At 46.5% G+C, this 17,700-nt stretch overlaps 1 protein-coding gene and 1 long non-coding RNA gene across 3 annotated transcripts; both read right to left on the bottom strand.

The window, feature by feature from the left end:
• Window positions 1-1,375: 1,375 nt before the first annotated feature.
• LOC130146348 (uncharacterized) lies at window positions 1,376-10,097 on the bottom strand. The gene is made up of 3 exons (XR_008820866.1): window positions 9,808-10,097; window positions 9,179-9,342; window positions 1,376-1,493 (listed from the first exon to the last, which is right to left on the bottom strand). It is a non-coding gene; the product is annotated as an uncharacterized LOC130146348 (long non-coding RNA).
• Window positions 10,098-11,497: 1,400 nt separating this feature from the next.
• Window positions 11,498-15,205, bottom strand: CORT (cortistatin). Of its 2 annotated transcripts, none has more exons than XM_056332800.1 (2): window positions 15,023-15,205; window positions 11,498-11,833 (listed from the first exon to the last, which is right to left on the bottom strand). In XM_056332800.1, exons 1-2 carry the CDS (start codon window positions 15,122-15,124, stop codon window positions 11,618-11,620), a joined length of 318 nt encoding a protein of 105 aa, XP_056188775.1. In that variant the 5' UTR covers window positions 15,125-15,205; the 3' UTR covers window positions 11,498-11,617. The 2 variants fall into 2 exon arrangements, with proteins under 2 accessions (XP_056188775.1, XP_056188776.1); XM_056332801.1 differs by lacking the exon at window positions 15,023-15,205 and adding an exon at window positions 13,054-13,429.
• Between the last annotated feature and the right edge of the window lie 2,495 nt (window positions 15,206-17,700).

The following is a 17,700-nucleotide window of genomic DNA, read 5'->3' as shown; positions in this document are numbered from 1 at the left end:
ACAAAGCTCAAACCCTTCCCCGTCTGCAGAACCAGACTCTGCAGAGTACAGCGACCACCAACAAGTTTGGGATGAAGTCCCAGTTTTTCAGAGAAGGGGAACCCAGACCTCATCTTCCACAACAAAACTACAGCAGGCAAGTTGCTCTCAGCTGAGAGCACAAGGTCTGCCTTTGGAAGTCAGAGCTTGGCTGCTTGTCTCTATTTCCATCCCCCTTTCATTTCTTCCTCCTTTCATGACTGCTCTTCCTCTACATGAAATGATTAACACTGTGAAGAACTGTATTCACCTCCCAAATGTATGACTTGCTGAGACTGGAGGAGACAATAAATTCCTGAGGCTCTGTCTCTGCTCAGGAAGAGGGAGAAGCTGGGAAACATGCTAAAGAACAGGTTTCAACAGCATTAGGACTGGCAAATTCATTAAACTCACTTGCAACAGGCTCCTTGTCCATATATACATCCAAATGCATTTTCTATTCACCCCTGTTCAACTCAAAAACATTTTTCATCATTTCTCTTCCTCTGCAATTGTCCACAACCTCAGGTTTTTTTCTAACAAAGAGGCTATTACCCCACTAATCTAGATAAACAGTAAAGTCAGCCCACAGGAAGAGCTACTGCTCAGACATTAAAGAGTTAGTACAATACATGGAAACAGACAAATATTCGCTCTGGCTAAATTCTCACTGAATACAGACAACCTCATTCCTGCCTTAGAGAAAACAGATTGAAGGCCCTGTCAAGAGTCAACAGTTGCATCAGTCAGAACCTGTACATTAAAATGCCTGTAGCACTCCAGGGAAAAAGAAACCAATCCACCAAGCAACCACCTGTGCTAAACTTTTGCTTACCATCTCAGTGGAATAATATGCTTTTCCCAACTATTTCAAATCAACCCCCCTTCAAAGAAGTCTGAGATCCCTGATTGTTCTCCTCTCTTTGGAGAAGAAAATAAAGTAATGTCTAGATGCACTGCCTTTTACAAAGGCTGGCCTCATCTATCTCATCTTTAATGTCAAATCTTTCTGCCCAAAAGAACTGTAAGTGTTCTAACTGGACAGTGTCCACCAGTCTAGATATAAACTCATTTTTTTCCAGAATTCCACCCTGAAGTTCTTGTTTCTTGCCCTAGGGAAAAAAAACCAAAAAAAAAAAACCAGAACAAGAAGCCCACCAAAATGCCAGGCAGGAGTTCTGTGCTGCATGGACGCTCAGCTGCTTTGCTCATTTTTGCTTCTCTCGCAGAAATCTTCACAAAGCATGACCAGCAAAACATCCTTTGCTCCTGTGTGCTTTTGCTTTGGGCAATGTCAAACATTTGGATTTGAGGTGAGATTACTATTGTTTCATAGAGAAATTTAACTTTGTCTTTTAAATGAGTGGGACACTTACCTGGGCTTCCTTCTCCTCACTTTTCAACACAGTTAGTGAAATCCGTAACAGCGAAGTTCCAGCAGGAATCCTGAACAAAGCTTGAATAACAGAGGGAATCTGCAAAAAGAAAACAACAGCTTTTAAATACAGTTTTCAACAAAACACAATTAAATAGAAGCATTACAAAGGAGGAGTGAGCTTGTGCCAACACAGCACCATATTCTGTCTCAGAAACATCTGCATTTCAGAGATAGGGAGAGCTATAACCTGACTGCACAAAACCAAATGCTCAGGTGTTGGTACTCAAATACTCCCTGGATTAAGAGGTTACCTGACTGCTGAGTGTAAGTGATTACATATGTGACTTCTTCACAGCTGCTGGACATATTGCCACCTGTTTTTACCTACTAACAGCAGGCCTACCACTTCTGGAACCTCAAAGCTATATGCAGAAAAAGTCCACTAGAAAGTGTTGACGTACCCTGGAGGCACTGGGCCTGCTGGCAAGCAGAGGGAGGCTTGACGGATGCTATAGCCTCTAATTTAAAATCAGGCACAGAGTCTATGAAAGTACATCCTAAATTGCCACAGCCATAGTATCTGCCAGTGACTTCCTAAGGCATAACGCCATTAACAAAGACCTGAAGACTTGCTAGGGAAATAGGTCTGTTAAATTAGCCCATATTTACACCTCTAGACTTGAGAAGCAAATTTGCAGCTGAGCAGGATCTTAGCATAGAAGTGGTCAAGTCCTTGGGTATGAACGTGGCTGAGATGCCCACAGGAGCCCGGTTCCAGGGCCACCTTCTGCTAGCCAGCGCTTACTTTGCTCTAGCAATGCTCAGCTTCACTGGAAAGCCAAACAAAATCATTTGGCTATAAGCAGAGTAAATTTCATACAAGGATTTTGGATCTAACCCAGCTTCTCACCTGAATGCCAAGGCACTCACTGCACAGAGTACTTAACGGTTTTAGTCAAGCTCTGAGCCTCCTTAGCTAACAATGTAAGCCTAAAAGAAGAAATTCTGGATGGTCAACATGAAAATACTTCAGGTACATGTCTGTGGGGCAGGCAAAGGGGAAACAGTCTTGTTATAGCTTGTGTTTATCTAAAGTGGCAAGAGCAATATAGAGCCACCGAGCAGCCAGCAAATTAAAAGATCATTGCATGTAATTTAAATGTTCAGCTGGGATCCCCTGAGGCCCAGTGGGAAGAATCTCTGAGGAAAGGAAGATATTTTGTTTGATGTATATTAGCAAGGAAGAAACTAAGCCAGAGCACTAGCAACGGCTGGAAGAATTATTCTTGCTGAAGTCAGATTACTCTAACTTGTCCATTAGCTTCTGCTTAGCAGCACTGTAATGACCCAAAATTGCAGCTGACAGATTGGTGCTGAGAGTTTGTCTCATTGAGGCTACTGCATGTGGATGGGCCATTATTCTTCCAATTTTGGTCTCTGATGCCTGTTAACATACATTAGGCTTTTCCATATGGTGTTTCTTAGCCTGGTGTCCAGGGCAGCTGCCTGGGCCTCTGTCCCCACCCACATGCTCAGGCCCTGTCTAATGAAAATGGATGATGGCCCCAGCTTAGTAATGGGACACAGATGGACCAAATGATTTTTTGCTTTGAAACATATTTTCATTTAAGCAAGTCTCCAAAGACTGTGAGGTTTTTATTCTTGTATCACTGTAATATTCCCCCCTAATACACTGCAATCTTCAGACAGGTGAGGAATTCAAAGTTGCAAACTTTCAGTTTAACTGGATCTAGAAGTCTACAGACCAATGTCCTGTTCTAGAACTGCTGTTCTGTTGATGCCCTCGGCAGTCACTTACATGTTCTCTCACTTTCCTCCTCTCCTACCTCACCTCTTCTGCTCATACTGAAAGATCTTCAGCATGAGAAGCAGCACTTTTTTTTGGCAGATCTGTTAAAAGAAGGCCTGACAGGCTGTTGAATCAGCTTCAGCTGAGGAACTGTACTGCCTCCTTCAATAAAGATAGTAATGATAAATTAAACAGCTGTTGTATTATTATGAAAGCTTTGTGTAGACACAGCAAAAGAGGCCTCCACAGCTACACATGAGAACACATGACTGAGGGGACTGTGTAATGGGCATGGCAATCAAGGGTCATTTCCCAGTAGGACTCCTCATTCTTAAAGTTAAAGTTACTCTTCTTGTTAATAACGGTATTCCAAGAACAAACAGACACAAGCAGAGTCCAAATGCCAGAGAAGAGTCCAACACTTCCACACAATTTGTGGGAAAACAAAGCTCATCTTTCAGATGACACCAGTGTGGTACCATACACCCGCCAACGGAAGTGCAGAGCTGAGGTATGCAGTAGGCAAACACCTGCTGTAAAATGTAAAATGCTGTAAAAATACAGGGAGCCACCTGTATCTTGGGCCAACTGTCCTGTGCCATAAGTCGCCACTGCAGGCCTATAACCCAGTGGTGTTCTGCAAACAGCATTTCACACACTTCTTACGCTAACTTGCTCTTGGTGGCCAGCCTGGGGCATCTCATACTTAGTTCCATGCAGACTAGACAGGATGCAGCTGCAGCCTGCATTGCCACAGTGATCTGGGAAGCCACACAGAACAAACTGCCCCTTGCTGACTGCTGTGGTGAGCCACTTGCACTGTGGTACACGCTCTAGGAGATGGAGTTCCCTCATGTTCTGCATCTGTACTCTGCACTGGGAAGTTCCCAACAGCTCACTAGTCTCCAGCTTCCCACAGTGCTCCTTGTTATTTGTGGTTTCTGCCCTCATGCTAAGTCTTTTCAAATAATCTGGAAATAACAGTCTTAATGCTAGGGCAGTGTCTGCCCATGACATCTCATTTACCAAGCAGTCTATCTTCCCGGAGAGGGGAAGTCTAGTTAAGTGTTTCTGAGGGACAGGCCAGGTGTCTGCATGTGTACGTGTGAAAACGGGATGGGACTCAGGATAACAGTTCTTCTCGAATCTCTCAGCCTTCATTACAATTCTTCTTTTAAGTGCCAGCTCTAATTTATGATCTGCCGTTCAAAGGCTCTGAAGGCCTGCAGCTACAACTGACCAGCTGTCAGAACAGGGCTTACAGAAACAGGAAACATATTAACCTGTCTATCCCCCCTGTCTAGATCCCGCAACTGATAGAGGAGCTGACAGAGTTAGTTCTTGGCATGTTACTTCCACCGAGAGCATTGCCTGGGGCTGTGACTGAAGGTGGAGCCACCCAGAACCAAGTGAAGATTGCCCAGGGGCAGTAATTTGGACATAGCTGTCTCTTGTGCCCAAGACAGAGGCTTCCCGGGTTGTGGTCCCCACTTTCCTGCTTGCTTCCTGCAAGATCTCTGGTACATTAACTGGTACTTCGCTTTGTCTCCTGTTAAATAGGAATGGTTATTCTTGGTTGATGCACGAGAATGTTGGCAAAGATGGATCATCTCACAGAGACTCCTTCATGAAAACTGCTAGTTAAATGAAAATGGAAGCAACTACTTATCTGAAAAGAACATGCAAATACAGACATGCACAGCCACTTTCTCCTCACAGCAGCAACACTAATTTCATATTTTATACCACAGCAACAACATGAGAAGATTGAAAAAATGCAAGCCTGCCTGTGACTAAATGGTTAAAGGGTGGGAGGACATCCCCTTACCTCACTCTACTGCATTTACGTACCCTCTCATGCAGCTTCTGAGTCACACACTATTTAGACAGCTTTGCAATATGGAGACGTTCCCATTTTTATTCTGGAACAGAGCAAAAGGCCAGCAGTGGCATTTTTTCTCAGTCGTTCTGCTTCTAGCCCACTCTGTCCCACGGCATGACAAGCTGCCTTCCAGCACTGAACAGGGTTCAGTTATCCTTTTCGGAAGAGCAATCATAAGGCACTTTCCAGCCCGCTGGCTCCCAGCAGTGGGTAAATTCATCAGTTCACAGATGAAGATGAGCATTGCTTGCAAGCCAATATTTTAGAGCACAAAGACTGCTGTTTGCTCCCCATGGTTCTGGACTCCTGAAGTGTAAATCCATGGATTTTTAGGCAGCTGCAGTTCCCTGCCTGTACACCTGCACCCAAACTTCTGTCAAGGCACCTCACACCATGGGACTGATTTGCCTCTGACTAGATTAGCAGCACAAGGCCAAGAACAGAGGCAGAGCTCTCGAAGCAAAAAAGGCTTGTGTGTAGATGTGTCCTGACCTCTGGGAATCACTCTGAGCAGGAGACTCGCTGCACAGACTCCTGTCCCAACTGGAAGAGTTAAAAGCTCTTACATTGTCACAGAAATATTCTCTTTTCCTTTTCTCTGTTAAGCTGCTGCCTGTGCTGGGTTCACTAGCTAATGCAGATCAATACATCGAGTGCAATCTAGACAATCTGCTCTTGTTCAAATACATAGTCACAGCAAAATCAAGCAGATTTGAAGACTCCTCCTTCTATGCAACAATGACACACATATATATACACACACAATGTGTCTAAAACTATGGACTCTAAAACCATCACCGAAGGGACCGAAAGTGTCCTGGACAATTTCTGGAATGTACAAGCCAGGAGTGGGCAGCTTTCCACAACCATAAATCCTTGGCTTCTTCCTCTCTGTCAAGAGACTAAGATACACCATCCAAGCGCAGGCCAGTGAAATCGACAATTTTTAGCAGCAGACTTACCTAAGCAGCAAACAATCTTACAATAGGAAATAGGCCCTACCTCAAGCCAAATTCAACAAGGTCTCAGCTGTAAAGATTGCTTTTTTTCTTTTTTTCTTTTTTTTACACTAAACATTAATTGGTTTAAAACAAGAGTCCTCCAGGTCCCCAAGGTACTGCTACGACATAAATTCCTCGTTCCCAGCTGAATGCCCTGAGCCCAGGGAAACACTATGCTCTCTCCTCCGGCGCAGCTACTTACTCCCTTGTGCACTGTGGTCATTCTCTGGGGAGGTGGAAGACATGGATTTGAATTTTTAGATTTCCTACACCTCCCAAATGCCTCCTCTGAGACTTTCTGTGAGCCCTACATAATTTTAACAAGTTGGAAGCAGACATGCTGGAAAGTTTGAATCTAGATTGAAACAGCTCTCTCTGAAGCTTGTATCTTAAGGGACTGAAATGCTGCCTTTTCTCTCTCCAAAGCTCCTATCTTAAGGGATTGAAATGCTGGCTTTTTTTCATCTGGTACCTCCCTCCCAAGGCTGCAAAACAAGACACAAATCTAATGAGTGAGAGCTCAGTCAGCTCCAAAGGTGCTGGAGTTAGCAGAGGAATACGCAGATCAGACAAGCTTGTTACAAGAAGGCTCACTGGCTCAGCACAGGTAGTTGAGCTGATTTCCCTTTGCAGGGGGTACAGCTGCTCCTCAGGAGCCTGGGTTACAGGCTGGTAGCTTCTAGAGTCTCTGCTTGTATTCCCAGGCTTCTGCAAAGGGCTTATTCACAGAAGCTGCTTAACTGCGTGCTGTTCTCCATTAGCTCCTGCCTTGCTCACATGACACAGGCCCTGACTCAAATATTTCCTGCTTTAAGGGCTCCGTGATTATTATGAAATAAAAAGCAACTTTAACCACAGTAGATATTCTGCAGTAACACACCGTCAGAATCTTCATTCTAAAAGTTTCCCCTGTGCTGAGAAGTCCCAGATTGCTGTGTGTCTCTGGATAACTGATTTTTACCTACCTGCACTTCATCATCTACTGCCTTAGTAGTAACTCTGACTGTACTCCTTATGAACCTCTGAAGAAAAGCTCCACCTCTTAAATCATTACCGGAACAGTAGAGAGCACCTTCTGATTTCCCATCTCTCAGGCATTTACAGCATACAGACTTCACATTACAGTTTCACCCAAAAGCGTAACACGTTAACACTCTCCGTCCTTCTGACCTAGTCTACAAAACCTACACTGCGCTGGTAACTCCCTCTCGCTCCTGGCATCCTCCTCTCAAATCCCTGTAAGTTCTATCAAGGTTCAGCAAAGACAGGAAAAATCCTCTGCATAAAACATCCTCCCAATTCACCAAGAGGTCATTTGTACTCAGGATTTGCTATGTTGCACATGTCCTACATGAAGCTACTGTACATTCTGAATGGGCAAGGTAATAGCTTCTTTCACCAAGCAGTCTTTATGGAATATAAAATGCATTTACAGTCTGCTGTTGCTGAGGGTTTTGTGAATACAGGAGCTCAGAGAGGTAACTGAAGTTAAATATTCAAAGCCCACTTCACAAGTTAAGAGATGCTTTCAGAGCTCAGAGAACAAGGTCACCAAACAAACCATTTACATTGAGTGAACAAATGCCATGTTTGACCTGTTATTCTTCCATGCAAAAAAACCTAGTGTGGCAAGAAAGTCAGCAGAGCCACAGGCAGAGGTACGTGTGGCATCATAGTTAGAACAAGACACAAGAGCAATGTCTCTTGGGTCGGTATGTCCCACCACCAAGCCTAAGGCATAAGGCAAATCTCGTAGCCCATACTGCCAAGATAGATAGGTAAATAAATAAAAGCAGCACTTTTATTTCACTCAACTCAGTGGAGAAGAGATTCCCCTTTACTGCAAACCCAGCTACTCTTTTCCCAGTTTGTATCTGATTGCTTATAGGCCATCAAGCTCAAACCAGGATTTTTATAAATAAATGGACTCACTGCTTTTCAAACACAGGTTTCTTGTTTCCGAGCAGAGCCAAATATGGTAACAACATAAGACAAAAGACACCCTGTGCAACATTAGGTTTCATTCTCCCTGTGATACAAGGTTTAACCTTGATTTTCTGTAGCTGTAAGCAGCGCTAAAGGTGCCTCACATGCCATGCATTGTTTGAGGATGACAGGCATAGGACCACCAAACTAGGCAGTACTGTTGTGTTCCCACTAAATATAACTCCCTTCACCAGCTACCTGCAGACAGACAGGATCTTTGTGAAGTCTGGTCAGATTGCAACTCTCCTTTGTCCGAGGCTGAAAACGCACACAGTGAAGTATTGATTCCCTGCTAGCTTGCCTGACAGTATATATTAAAACAAGATCTTCACTACTAAAAGAACATACAAACAAGTCACCACAGAGGGTACTAAATTCCAAATTAATACCTCCCCAGTTCCTCTGCTGTATCTGTCCACATATGCGGATGCTTTGATCTCAGAATAAATGAGATTTACGCTGTTTTCACCAAGGAATAAGCTACTTTGGACTACTTCACTTTTATCATGGGATAGGATATGCACACATGGAGTTACCCCTGGGTACTGAACACGCTATAGGCTCACAGCTGAACTTGTCCCCATGATAATTTCTTCAACTTGCCTGCAACTTGATGCATAAGCATGAGCTAGCTTGAGGTTAAAAAAATAAAATAAAAAAAATAATACAGTGAATATCAGTGGACCATACATTGAGGTGAGGTCAGCACTGTGTGTGCTAGCTGACTTTAAAAGTTTGCTTTCTGGCATAATTTTTACTTTTTAATGTGTCTTCTTCACTTGTTTAAAAATCTGGAGATAGCTCATAGGTATTATTCACTTGCTCATACACAACACACAATTATTTTGAGCTGTGACATGATTTTAAAATTAATTGGCTATTACATCTAACAAATAATATAACCTTACTCCTTTTTGCTTGACATATATGACTTACAATTTTTCTGTGAAAATTTGAATAGAAAATGCCCATATATGATGTTATTTATAACCCTTCGTTAAGCCCCTCCCATTGAATCTGATCTATCACGCTACACTCCCTAATATTAAATGCCATCATTAGGCAAGATCTCACATTGCTTCAGCATCAGCACATTGGCTTACCAAGGAAACTGCAAAATTAAATCCAACTCAAACACCGATTTCAGCACTGATGAAAGAAGCTGCTTCAACTGTGTTGGCCCCTATCCACAGCATGTGCACTGGCGATGCAGACTTCCCGCTTGGTGCTCAGCCAGTGTGCCTCAGCCTACATTAGCAGGAACCATCTGTAGGGATGAAAGAAGAGTTCAACTTCCAAATTTACTTCCAACCTTGAAAGCAGACAGACTACTCTCTCCTCCAGGAACCACTAAATAATACAGCATACACAGTCTGCTGAACAAGCAGTCTCTGTTAGGGGCAATCTCTATATCCGTGTGGACAAGGATTTCTCACAATGGGTTTCTCATTTTCACTACACATTGTCTTGAACGTCATTATCACAGACAAGTTCTAATGGTGGATAATAAGGCAACTCTTATGAGAACACTTCAGGTACTAGCATCCTGGTTGGTCTCATACTGCTACACAGGTCTTAGTAACAATAATGGCTATAGTTAGCTCTTATACAGCACTTGTCACCCACGTATCTTACAAAAAATGATAAAAAGAGACAAGAGTTATTACCACAATTCATAGACAGGGAAACTGAGGTATTGAAAGGGAGGTAATGATAAAATGTGAATACCAACAGCAAAATGAGGCATAAAACCAGGTCTCCTGCGTCCTAGCTGGGTACTCCAGGCAACACAGTTGGAAAGCTCCACATCACATTACCCATATACTGAATCGCTGAGTTCCCCCAGCAAGGATCTTTTTTCATTATGGAGTGAAAAATAAAACAAGCCACAGGGCTCTAACTCCTCCAGCAAGCCAGAGACACACAGCCAGAAATTTCCATGGCAAACGACACAGCGAAAACACAGCCTGACACAGAGCTAAGTGGCAGTGGCAAGCCAGCCCGTCTAGGTGCCGGAGAGGTTGTATCACTCATCATTCAGGGAGAGCGGGGGAGTTGGAAGTGCTACTTCAACTGTAAGAAAACAGGCTGGCTGATGATTAATCCAAAACGCTGCTGTTGAGATGAGCAACCTCATGGTCACTGACCTCCAAAAACAGAATGTAAAGGTTCAAAAGTAAGCCACTGCAAATAACTACCTTCTCACCAGTGGCCAGCCAGGCCTTTGAGACAGGCTCAGCAACACACAGCTGAAGTTGCTATTTTGTGTGGTCATTCCCAGCAATGTAATACAGCTCCGAAACTCAACCTGTTAATACTAAGAATTAAAGCAAATAGAGCAACTGAATTTCATACCTTTTTTTTTCTTGCCAGCATGAGAGACCAAAGCCTCAGCAGTCTCCTTTAGAAATACCCATGGTGAACGCAAGCATGTCTACCATTCCTATCTCTACATTACCTGTCACCTCTAAAAATAAGGTTCAAAAAGCCCTGCCACCTCTAAAAATAAGGTTCAAAAAGCCCTGTCACCTCTAAAAATAAGGTTCAAAAAGCCCTTCAGCAACAAAAAGAAAACAAAATAAGAAATCCAACAGGCCCTATGACTCCAGCAAATGGCACACAATAAGGTAAGTAACAGATATGAGGTGTTTAATTTTTCTTTGTTTCTTAAACAAGATGAGAAGACACCGAGAAACCATGAGAGAACCAGAGCAGAGTCTGAGCTGTTGGCCCGGGATCACAGCCAGCTTATTTCAGCCAGTTCCTGCAGCGCCCGAGCACCCCAGTACCTGCTCTGGAGATACCTGCTGGTAAACCAGAAGTGGCCAAGGCCGGGCTGCGGGCACATGTCCCCTCCCCTCCCCCCAGCAATGCCCCTGCACCCCCACCCACGGAGCACTGTCTGGGTGCTTCGCTCAGCCACCCCCAAGCCACAGCCAGTGTGGAAAGGAGCAGAGGGAGCTGCTCTCCCACATGCCCAGGACCAAACCGCCCTCTCCAAACTGTGGCCACGTTACCTTACCCTGGCCAGGGGCTGGCGCCGAGGGCCCTCCTCACCCGGCACCACGCCTGCTGCCCAGGGCCTGGGCCTCGCCTCACCCCCAGCGGGGATGTGCACACCCACCTGGTTCCTCAGAGGCCGAGGGGGCAACTGCAGCTGCCTTAAGGATGGCTGCGCCCCTGACAGCCCCCAGGGAGCTCTTCCCGACAGGGGAGAGAGCCTTAGACCCACAGGCACGCCTCGCCGACGCGAAGCCCTTTCCAAAATGGCCACTGCCCACCATGGGCGCCCCACCAGATGGCAGCCCCACAAAATGGCTGCCGCCAGTAGCCAGCGGCTCAGCCCACCCACCATCCCCAGTGTGGCCACACTCGGCCTGCACCAGCCCAGCGGGGCACAGAGAGGCGGAGACCAGTCCCGAGGCGCCATGCTTTATTGTCAGGGGTGAGGAAAAAAAGGGAGGGAGCTCACGGGCCGGGCAGCTGAGGGAAGGGGAGGGTGTTGGTGGGCAGGCGGCCCGGCGGGGTCAGGCCGGGTGGCACTAGCAGGAGGTGAAGGTTTTCCAGAAGAAGTTCTTGCAGGGGGCCTTGCGGTCCCGCTGTGATAGCTGGGTGAGCCTCCCCAGCACCGCCCGCTCCTCCTCCAGCTTGCCCTCCTCTTCAACGTCAGGGGACGCCGCCTCGCGCCCCACATCCACGCTGTCCAGCAGGCCCGCCAGCATCTTCAGGATGGCGTCTCGCCGGGCTGTGCTCTGTTCCTGCGGGCACACAGCAGGGGAAGGTGACGGACAGAGGCCTGGCCCCCACGGTCAAGGCAGCGGATGCTGCATGGTGCAACCCCCCCATGCAGCCCCTTCCCGTGTCCCTGCCTCCCCCGTACCCCCTCCCCAGGGCCGGTGCCTGCCTGCAGCAGAGCTGTGCCAGGGCTGAGGGGTCTGGGCTGCAAGGGACCCCTCCTCCCTTCTCGCACCCTGCCCAGCGCAGCCGGCCAGCGGCGGACAGGCATGCATGCCATGTGCTAACTGCAAAAGAGCTGCTAACAAATAGGCATGAATTGGCTGTAAAATCCCTTGCTGCCTGCACTAATTAAATTTCCATGAATGCCAAGCTGCCTTCCCTCCTAGTGCTCCCTCCTCGGCTCTGCCTGCCCAGCGCCCGCCACATGAAGGCCAGGAGGAGGCACGGAGTCCTGGGCGATGTCAGATTCAGCACACTGGCGGCTGCAACCCACCATAATATGCAGAGAATGAAATCTAACAAAGGAGAGGGCTGGGTGGGAGGTGAGAGGGATGCACGAAGTGTCTGGAGCAAAATATTTAATTGACAGAGACAGGCAGATTGTATTTCAAGCACAAGAACCTGTATTTCAGCAGCTTGACCTTGGGGGGAGGTAGAATGGAAGAGGAGTTGCTGAGCTCCGTCCCTCTGCCACGGCAGCCCACAAAGGAGCGCAGCCTGTGGTTTGGGGGGTTCCGTCAGTTACAAGCTGTGAATGACCTTGTTTCTCTTAACTTAACATGCAGTAAATCTGAGGAATTACCTCTTGCCCGAGAATTCCTGGTCTCTGTGACTGGTGCTAACAGAGGCAGCTGGTACTGGGCAAGCTGGGATAGATGGTTTGACAGGGACAGATCCTGTTTCCCACGCGGATGGGAATCTTGGAAGTGCATTTGCATGTCACGTCTCACAAATGCCCTGTTAACTGCTGGGACTGCTGCGCTTGACCAATGGCCCTGTCAGCACCAGCATTTGCTAAGGACCACTTGGTAAGCATCTCAAAAAATGGATAAATCCAGGCAGCAGCAAGTACCTTGAGTTTAAGTTACAGAATGTTTATGGATATTTTTAAATCACTTTCTTAGCTCTACTAAGCTCTAGTTAGTAGTAACTAACCCTGCTTCCACACAAGAGAAACTCGGGCATAGAAAAATTACATGCTGTGTTTGTAGCAGAAGATAAAAGCCAGTTTGTGCCTGACCTGATTCCTGCTCCTGTGCTGCAAGTACAGAAGTGTCTTAAGCCTCTGGGAGACGGACTGGGACTGGGGAACCCAGCTAAGCATGTCTCTGGGTCACGTCTTCCTCGTAAGCTTCTTTCCTGGCTGTAAGTGCTATGCTTTGAAATAACCTGCTCCAAGCAGAACCGGCAGCTTCAGACCCAGGGGTGGGAAAGGCAAAATTCAGCCTGCTGTTAGAGGATATTCCTTATGCATCATCAGCTGTGGCTGTTAGTGAAACCAGGCAGCTCTTCCCCTGCACTAATCCATTGCTAACATCCCCTCTGCTCTTAGCTGTTCCTGAGCTGCAAGAGATCCAGACTCTTTGGCAGCAGCTAGAGATCTTAGCAGGGGTGGGCTGCGGCACACCTCTCCGGAGCTGCTCAATTCCCTGTGCTACATCCACCAGTGCGTCAGAATGCGCACAGCTTTCCTTGGCATTGTTATGCATTTTATGGTGGTTTATCTCTAAAATCCTTATATTCTTTGTACTTAAAACATTTGTCTGAGTTATAGCAGTGGTGACTACAGCGATTGGTTCATCAGTATCTAAGAATTTTTCAGTTTGTAGAATGGTCTAAAGAGAATCCTATCTACTATAATTATACCATTATTTAGTAAGCAACAGCATGTAGAAGACTAAGAGTCATTACACTTGAATTAATGTTTACCAAGGCTTTGTTTACCAATTTATTCCCTACAACTTGTTTCTTTTTTTCCCCAGCAGCTAGGAATTGCACCAGAAAGAGTTTACTTTTTAGGTACTGGATTTGTTACCGTAAGAATGTACAGCTGAAAGTTTAGTTATCCCCAGAAGGGTTAACCCCAGCCAGCTGCAGAAGCCCTGATCTCTAACAGAATGCCAGCCCTAGCACCTCACACTGTGTACGCTTCTTTCTTGCAGCCAGTTGTTAATGGGATGTGAGCCCACTACTGAAGCAGCAAGACACTGATGGATGAGCTGGAGCCAATGCTCAGACAGAAAAAATAATGCGAATACGCACAAAGGAGAAGTTAGTGCCTTTGAAACCAACACTGGGATCCTTCACTTCTCTGGGTAGCTCCTCTGCAGGACTGAAACAACAGCAGCCGTACAGATACAGTGTGACCCGGACTGGTAGTGTGGGGCGACTAACCACGGCTCAGAGGAACATCAGGGATGGCAAGGAACATGAAGGTGAGAAAACTGCACGGTGAGAACAAGCAGAACAGAACGCTTGCTTGTGATTATGTTATGCTATTGCTTCCTACCCCTTTGGCCTCTTAGGGAAACATTCCAGCAAAACAAAGTTATTATAGTGCTATAGCCATTATAATACTAGAGTTTTGCCAGTTGGTAGGATAATTATATTGCTATAATAAGTTCTGCCACCGCACAGAGCTGTGCTGGTTCGGAGTGTAATTATTCTAGCAGAACTATGTCAGTATAACTCCCCTTGTGAATACTACTCTGGAAAAAGCAATTTTATTCTGATATAATTACTTCATTTATTATTCCTCTGTTACTTTCCTACTGAACCCATCTTTTAAACAGTTGTCCTTCCCATGAGTCCTATTTAAAATATCATCTCCCTTGATCATTTTACCAATTACGTATCTTTTCTTTCCCTCCCTAGTACTCTGCTTTATTCTCTCATGCTGTACCCTTTCAGCAGTATTTTTTTCTCCTTTTCCCTCTGCTCTGTTCTTTTTAGCAGTTTTTGCTTAGCACAGACTCCACTTTTGCAGGTCTCTGGCATCTGCCCTGGTACCTTTCCGAAATAAACTGGCTAGTAAGATGTAGTAATATCCTGTGCTTCAGCAGTGTGTGAAGCCTTGGAATATAGGGGGGTGACAGAGTCGTTTGCATCAGGTAACACCGAATTGCCCCTATTACCCCCTCCCCTGGCTCCAGCCTGCTTCTGCATGCTCCCACCTCACCCAGCTCCTGCACAGGGTGCATTATACTCACCCTAGTGTTCTGTATTGCGAGTCTCTCTTCTCCAGGCAGTGCAGTGGCTCTCACGCTCCACACCAGCAGCAGAACAGACGCCAGGCTGGCCACCAGCTGCATGATGTACAGGCTGTGACTATGCTGAATGAGGAAGACTGGGAGAGAGAGCTGTTCCTGGGCTCTCTTCTGCCTCAGACAATGGCTGCAGCCCCTTTTATAGCCCTCCCCCTAGCCCAGTGGGTGACGCAAACAATTAAGTCTATATCAAAGGCAAATTAGACTTTGGAGAGGTTGTTAACACTTGGCTGCTTGAGTGGGATACTTCAGTGCCTCTGGGCTTTCCATGTGCCAGACCTATAGAGACTAAGGAAGCAAAGGTTTGGGACTCTCCAGTAACATGCTGTTTCTTCACTCGGAGAAATTGTAGGCACTATTTGCGTCTCTCCTAGTTAGCTGAATTCTGTTTGGGAATATAATGTTGGACAGAATAGGCCACCAGCTTGCACAAACCTCTGGCCAACGCTGGATGATTCAGAGGGAAGAGGTAAAACTTCTGGCCATCAGTAGTTAGGTATGGGCTTGGACTCTCAGCCTGTGTGTCGGAACAGCTCCAGACTCTAGGGGTGTTTGGATCTGGATCTCTGCATCCAGTGACGCATCTCACTGTGGAATGCCAATATGCCTGGCTTTCCCTATACGGTAACATGGGGACACAGGCTGCAGCTATGTGGTAATATAATCTGTCTTGCAAATCTACGTAAGACTACCTGGAAGCCAGTTGGGGATTACTGGGTTTTGTTCCTAGTATTGTTTCAATACATCTTGAACCCTTCCCAGAGGTGTATCAACAGAATGAATCCTGACTTGGAGATGTTGGGTTTAAAAGTATTAAAGGGAAAACAAAGTACTGGCTGGTCAAAGCTGAAGCAGTTCTGCTCAGTGAGGCTTCAGAAAAAGGCTCATGGTATGCTGGCACTGACCGCAGGCTGCTTGGAGCAAGTTCCTACCATTTCTGATCTCTGGTCAGCAGTTGTTAATGCTTCTCCCTTTGCCCAAAAGGCTGTCCCACCGGTGAGATTGGTTCGTGGGCCAGCAGAAGGTGTTACTGAGCACTGCGAGCTACTTTGCATCGTCCCTGTCACCGTGGGGATGGCACCCACCGTCACATGCCCCTGAGATGCAGAGGCAGACCACTAGCCCTTTCCCCAGAAGCACTCTCCTCAGGGCAAGTCCTCTTCTGACCCCAACAACAAATGACAGACAAAAGGTAAATTGTTATCCTAATTTAGCACATTAAAAAAACCCACAGGGAGGTGACTTGGCCAGGCGGATGCTGTGGCAGAACTAAGAACAGAAGGCAGGAAAACCTGTTCCCCACTTTTACTGCTTACAAGCATCACAGTTTCTGGAAACAGTACCATGAAGCTTTGCCTGCAAATAGTCCAGCTCTTAATGCCAGTTACACCACCCTGGATGCTCTTGAGGGATAAGGTGCCATCGCTTCCACACAAGTTTGAAAAGAAACGCTGGATTCCCTCACTGAAAGATACAAAGAAAAAACCTTTTCTGACTCATATGGACTTGTGGGGAAAGGTGACAATCTGGCAATTTCTAGAAATGAGTTTTCCTCAGAAAACTCTGTAACCTCATTGTTTCTCACCGCCTTCGCCCCTGCCCTTGTGAGAGCTGGCTTCCATGCACCGTTTTCAGATGAAACATTATCTATTTCCTTTAAAACCGATCTTGCTAGTTTATCAGAACTGCTGTGTTAGCCCTGTGTAATGGATTCTGTCAAACACTTCCCAGCCAGCCTGAGGCTCGAGGCAGAGAGCACTGAAGCACCAGGCTTCAGCAAGCAGACAAATCGCAGGGACTTGCCAAATGACCCGCAGCCGATTTGCTCCGGCAGAGGTGAAAGTGGGAGAATAGCAAATGGAGAAAGCACACTTGGTTGCTCAAGAGGAACGAAGGGTAGGTATCTGTGAGTGTGAGACGTGCCTGGGCTGAGAGGCAGGCAGAAGGTGAATCCCGTACCGCTGGTTACAAGGCAGGACTAAACCTCATGGGCTACTAGCCCAAAAGCTAGACAGACAGCAGCAGCAGTGCAGGTAGGTCTCCATGCTGGGGGCCATCTGGTCTAACCAAACTGCTTGTTCTAATAAATACGGTTTTGTCTGCAGCTTTGCTTTCTGAACAGGCTGATTCCTATAACACTTCATTGAGTGAAGGGGGTCACAAGTATGACAGTGCTCTTCTACTAGAAAAGGGATGATGTGCTGAGCCAGAGATCAGCTTCTGGGGAGGCCCACAGGGGTGTAAACAGTGACCAGTCTGTCCTGGGATTAAAGGGCAGTAATAAAATAATTGTTACCGCCTGAGGGGGTTGTCTTTGGAGAGTTTCCATCCAGATACACCAGCACCAGACCTGTGGCCCTGCTGATGAGCGCAGCGCAGCAAAAACCTGTACTTCGAGCCTGGGCAAGGCAGGGTCTCTCCCCCCAGCTGGGAGCGAGGGGAACAGGGACACATCAAAGCACTTACACTTCAGTGCCCACAGCAGGACTCAATCTCTACATCCAAACAAGTTCCATCCAAGCCCTGCTACAGCATCCCTCAATACCAGACACCTCTTTTCCAGATTCCTCCATCTCCCCTAGTGCCCTTCCCTTTCCTCACATTCCCTCTGCTGCTCCCCC

The sequence above is a fragment of the Falco biarmicus genome, chromosome 3 (genome assembly GCF_023638135.1).
Source record: "Falco biarmicus isolate bFalBia1 chromosome 3, bFalBia1.pri, whole genome shotgun sequence".
In the NCBI taxonomy this organism is placed as follows: domain Eukaryota; kingdom Metazoa; phylum Chordata; class Aves; order Falconiformes; family Falconidae; genus Falco; species Falco biarmicus.
The sequence above is the reverse complement of the archived record's forward strand: the minus strand, read 5'-3'. Positions and strand labels throughout refer to the sequence as shown.

Excerpts from the sequence above, each read along its gene's own strand:
- CORT (XM_056332800.1), bottom strand. The coding sequence starts at position 15,124 with ATGCAGCTGGTGGCCAGCCTGGCGTCTGTTCTGCTGCTGGTGTGGAGC. Across the intron at positions 11,834-15,022 it reads TCGCAATACAGAACACTAGG|GAACAGAGCACAGCCCGGCG; the intron begins GTGAGTATAATG and ends GTGTGCCCGCAG.